Below are 5,494 nucleotides of genomic sequence, written 5' to 3' on the forward strand. Positions count from 1 at the left end.
AGTTACCTCTGTGTCCCAGCTGATTGGAGATTCTCAGCTTTGTGGTCCTGCAACTGAAATCAAATAGAAAAACTGATTAGTTTGTTAGAAGTTGTTAACTTCACCGTCTTATAATTACTGTGTTAAAAGCAATAATAAATAGCGTACTCTGTATGAGAAAAAGTGGGAAAGAAATGGTGAGGAAGAAAACTTATCTTCGAATTCTCTGTACTTGCTTGATTCCTGAAGAAAATGAATAAAAGCTGGATGGCTACTTCAATGTGGACGTAGGCTTTAATAAGCTGAACCAATATAATCTCATCGTGTTCTTCTGCGACTCTTTGATCGTCATAAATGTTTTCTTTCTAGCCCTAGAAATTAGAACGATGCTCAACAAAGAGTTTCATATCATTTCCTCTTTTATACTTCCTTTTTCGATTGCACGTCTCGGGCGGGGTAAGGTCGAGAAATAACTATTGTTGAAGCGAGTTAGTGTTTTTCCTTTTAACAATATATAATGTCATCATTTGAGAGAGAGCATTGTTCTTTCATGAATTTGCCATTATCAATGTCAGATTTTTAACCTACAAACTAAAGGGAGAAAGAATGAAAGACAAGACTGATAGTCCAAAATACAAGATTTTCATAGAAAATAAAGGGAGAAAAAAGAGACTTACAGTTTAAAGATAAATACAAGCTAAATAATACAGAAAACCTACAAACTAAAAAGCACCAAAACCATGGATATAGATAGCACTCTGAAGAAGCCATGAGATACAAATCGAACCAAGACTAACAGATCGAAACTGTTGAAGATGAATAACTAACAAGATTGCATTTCAGCTAGCCATAACAAACTCTAAAAATGTCATTATGAGAAAAAAACAGAACACCAAAACGAATGGACTTCAAAAAGTAATGACATATTCAAAATAAAAACCCCCCCAAAAAGTCCATAGCTCAGCTGGTATTCCTTAAACCAATTGTATTAAAAAGGGTCCCTGAAACCCATTATCTTCACCCAAAAACCTGAATAACCTCCATATTTGAAACACGTACAATCTTCATATAGTGTGCCTAAACAAAAAAAGAATATTTCAAATATAAATTAGACATATTTTAAAGAAAGGACTCTTCATCGATTTAAAAGGAGAGAAAACTACCTGGTTTCAAATTGCTTCATAAAGGTTTCTCAATTATATTTCTTAAGAACTTAAAGTATGCAAGTCTCCATCTCTTGAATAGTAAAAGACTACCGAAAATTCCCCAGAAGCCAATTATAAATCCAGAAGAAATGGCAAAAAGCAGATCTTGTACAATGAGTCTGTCTTGATTTTCCCCTTCATTTTCAGTACCATTCTCAACAGCAATACTATTATTGTTGTTGCTTAACTTGCACTTCTTTTTAAGCGGATCGCCACAAAGATAAGGATTGCCTTCATAGGAAGAAACTGGAAAGCTTTGAAGTTGAGTTCCAATGGGAATATTTCCTGATAGATTATTACAAGACAGATCCAACACACTCAATCTAGGCATTTGAGAAAAACTAAATGGAATTGTACCACACAGATTATTTCTTGATGGATCCAAAAAATCCAACGATTGAAGTTGACCAATGTTGTAAGGAATTTGCCCTGTCAATTCATTCCTTGAGAGATTCAAGACAACCAAACCAACAAGCTCTGTAATTTTGTTAGGAATTTCCCCGGTCAGGCGATTGCAAGATAGATCAATACTCCTTTGTAGCTGTAGATTTCTACCATGAATGAGCGTTTCTTTGCCTTTCCACATCATTACCAAATCTTTCAAGTAATCAGGAACTTCTGATGCATTGAGCGTTTTTGTCAAGGCATCAAATTTATAGATGCAAGTTGGTATGGTTCCTGAAATATTATAATTTTGTGAAATGTCCAATACTTCAATCCTTCGAAGGTTGCAAAGACTTAAAGGTAAGTTCCCATGAAAATTATTTGACTTTAGAAGCAAACGAACTAAATTTGGCAACCTTAATCCAATCCATGATGGCAAATTTCCAGAAAAATTGTTATCAACCACATCAAGGACTATTAAATCTGTGAAGTTAAACCAAGAAGGGAACTCCCCAGAGAAATGATTCTTTCGCAAATTAAGAGATTTTAGTCTTGTGAGATTACTCAAAGAATGTGGAATTTTTCCAGAAAAATAATTATAGGCCAAACTTAATGATGCTAAATTCAACATACGGTTCCAACAACGAGGGAGATGGCCAAAAATTTGATTGCCGCAAATATCCAAGAGATATAAAGGGGATGAGTAGTTGACTTCACACAAACTTGATATGTCAGAAAATTTATTTCCTGACAGGTCAAGATTCTGTGCTCCAAAAAGAAAGGGTGGGATTGTACCTTCAAATTCATTCACTCCCAAAATGATCACAGGCATTGTTTTGAACTTCAAGGATAAATTTGGGATTTTCCCTTTGATAAAATTGTACGAAACATCAAGAAACAATAAGTTTGGAGACAAGTTATTCCAGAACCATCTAGGAATCTTGTCTGAAATCATGTTTCCTGCAATATCAAGGACAGAGAAATTTTGTGTTCGAAGCCATCTGGGAAAATATGGGCCTAATGTGCAATTTCTCAAACTTATTGTAGTTGAAAAGGAGGAACCCAAGTTGAGTTGAAGTTTAATCTTAACAAGTTGTCAGATAGATCCAAAGCTTTTAAATTTTTAAGCTTTGAGAAATGAACTTCAGAAACTTCACCTTCCAAAAAATTAAACTGAAGATTCAAATACTCTAAGTTGGATAATTGTCCCAAACTTTGAGGAATAGGTCCCCTCAACATGTTATAGGACAGGTTGAGGTAATTCAAATTGATAAGAGAAGCAACATCCTCAAGAAAAATTTGATCAAACTCATTAGAACTAAGATCTAAGTAGGTAAGGTGCGACAATTGAGTCAAGGAAGAACCAATCTCACCCATCAAACCTGTATTATGAAGATCAAGCCTTGTGATATGATAGTCACCACCTGTAATATTGTTGCTACAACCAACACCAATCCAATTGCAACAATCATCATTGGCTTTGGCTTGTGTTGTCCAAGAAGAGAGAATATCATATCTATATACGAGGCTTTGCTTGAAGGATAACAGGGCTTGTCTTTCACTTTCCCTGCATTTGATTTCAAGAGCAAGATTTGGTGGCATGAAAAGTAGAAGGAACACGAACAAATGGATGGAAGTAAAACACCATATTTCAGTGAGTGATATCATTTTTGGCTGATGGAATGAAAAAATATGCCTACTCTTCTATTTATTTTATAATTGAGAGGGGGGATGAAACCAACTAAGCTCCTAATAAGAAGATGAGAAGCATTTGAACTACTAACCATTGAACGCTAACACGTATTATATATGTTTGGTAGTGGATTTCAATCCGTGATTTCGTGTTATCAGGTACATATATAATTGCCAATTGAGTTAAGCTCACGTGATAAATAACATTATTTACTCTTCATAATTTGGATAAAAAAGGTGGATAGAAAAGGTGATGTCCATTTATTTATTTATTTTACTTGTAAAATAGATGAATCGTTTTAAATAATTTTTTTTAAAAATATTTACAAATATAGTAAAAATGACCAAAAATCTATTGGGTGTCTATTAAAGATAGATTATAAGTCTATCAATATTTATTAGTGACTGTCACTAAACAATGACATTTTGTTATATTTGTAAATATTTTGGTTCACTTTGCTATGTTTGAAAATGGTCGTAGAATTAAAGTAAGAACATTTTCAAAAATAATAAAATAAACTAAAATATTTACAAAATATTGCAAAATTTTGGATTCTTTCGATGATAGGCACTGATATGCTAATAGTGTGAAATTTTGGATTCTAAAGTTTATCCGTATCTATCGATGTCTATGCATGTCTATAATAGAAACATAGACATTGATTTGCTTTGATATGCTACAAAATATAACAAAATTTTATATTCTATCAATGTTTATTTCAGAATCTATCAATGTCTAAAAATGAAATTTTACTATATTTTGTAAATATTTGTGTGAAATTTGTCATTTTTTACCATTCTCCTTAAAAAAATACTTGCTTGCAACTTATTTTATTCTCTTGAAGAATATACATATTCTTTTTCCTAGTATAACAAACATGAATAATGTAAATTTGAATCTCTAACCTCTGGTACTCTTCTAAGAATATAGATATTATAATTAACGTTATTATCCTTATTTATTACTATTATTATTATTATTATTATTTTATTACTTTTTTTTTCATAAAACACACCAAAAATAATGATATTATATTATGTGTGTTATGGGAGTTTTTTAGACTAAAAGGGTAGAAGGGACATAACTATGGAGAAGAAGCTATCAGGCCAAGAAAACGGTAGAAAATAGAAAGCAACTAGGCCGAGAGGATGATATGGACTTAAAAGAAAATGGTTAATTGAGATTTGGAATAATATTTGTAAAAATGACCATTTTTATCAGTTATATGGTAATTTTTTTAAAAAGTCCATTTTGCCCTTCAATTTCCTTCCTCTTATGCTATCAGTGATGACTTCTATTACGAATATCATAATATCAGTCATGACTTCTATCAATGACATCTATCTAATATATGTCAATATGTTTTTCATGAATTTATCACTGATAACTTGAACTTTGAATTTCTAAATGACATCAATGTTGATAGTATAACCTAAAATCATTAATTTATTTCAACAAAAGTTGCAACTATATCAATCTCATTTATACTATCACCGACAGAAGCTATCATATGAATTGTATATTGTTAGTGATTCAAAGTTATTATCGATAACATTCTAATTCAATCTCTTTTCTTTGTCCATTTATGCTAAAAATAAACAACACAATATCACTTTAGGGTAGTATTACATTGATCATATAATTGATATATAGTAGCCTATTATGGATATTACTTATAAATGCTATCAATGATATCTTTCTGTTGCTATCACTGATAAATATTATAAGTGATAGCAATAGAAGAATATTATTGAGAGTAGTTATCAAGAATATCAAATGGTAGCCTAATTGAACTTTATCAAATCAAAATTAATAGGTTTACCCAGGTAGATATCACTTATAAAAAAAATATAATTTTAATGATATTGCTTATAGTTGCTATAAATGATATCCTTCTAATACAATCAATTATAGATAATGTGAGTGTTATCATTTTACGTTGATAGCAATATAGAAAAATGACTTATAATAGCTATTAGGAATATCAATTGATAGCAACATTGCTGATAGAAGATATTAGTAATAACTACCGATATCACATTTCTTAAATTGAAAGCTATCACACTGATAGCAGTTATCAACGATAGCAGATAATTATAATAATTGATACCATATTTCTGAAATTGAAAGTTACTTTACTGTTTAGTGACTACCATTGATAAAAGCTATTGCTGATAGCCGTTATCAATTATTCACTGATAGCCGTTATCAATTATAGCAACTAATAATATAT

The 5,494-nt window shown here is 31.2% G+C and overlaps 1 protein-coding gene across 2 annotated transcripts; it reads right to left on the reverse strand.

The window, feature by feature from the left end:
* Positions 1-602: 602 nt before the first annotated feature.
* LOC101209546 (receptor-like protein EIX2) lies at positions 603-3,328 on the reverse strand. Of its 2 annotated transcripts, XM_031882000.1 has the most exons (3): positions 2,942-3,328; positions 1,143-1,862; positions 603-1,056 (listed from the first exon to the last, which is right to left on the reverse strand). In XM_031882000.1, the coding sequence occupies exons 1-2, from the start codon at positions 3,234-3,236 to the stop codon at positions 1,159-1,161; spliced, it is 999 nt and encodes a 332-aa protein (XP_031737860.1). In that variant the 5' UTR covers positions 3,237-3,328; the 3' UTR covers positions 603-1,056; positions 1,143-1,158. The 2 variants fall into 2 exon arrangements, with proteins under 2 accessions (XP_031737860.1, XP_011651289.1); XM_011652987.2 differs by having other exon boundaries at positions 1,143-3,328.
* Positions 3,329-5,494: the final 2,166 nt, after the last annotated feature.

The sequence above is a fragment of the Cucumis sativus genome, chromosome 3, assembly GCF_000004075.3.
Source record: "Cucumis sativus cultivar 9930 chromosome 3, Cucumber_9930_V3, whole genome shotgun sequence".
NCBI lineage: Eukaryota > Viridiplantae > Streptophyta > Magnoliopsida > Cucurbitales > Cucurbitaceae > Cucumis > Cucumis sativus.

Excerpts from the sequence above, each read along its gene's own strand:
- LOC101209546 (XM_011652987.2), bottom strand. The coding sequence starts at position 2,523 with ATGATTTCAGACAAGATTCCTAGATGGTTCTGGAATAACTTGTCTCCA.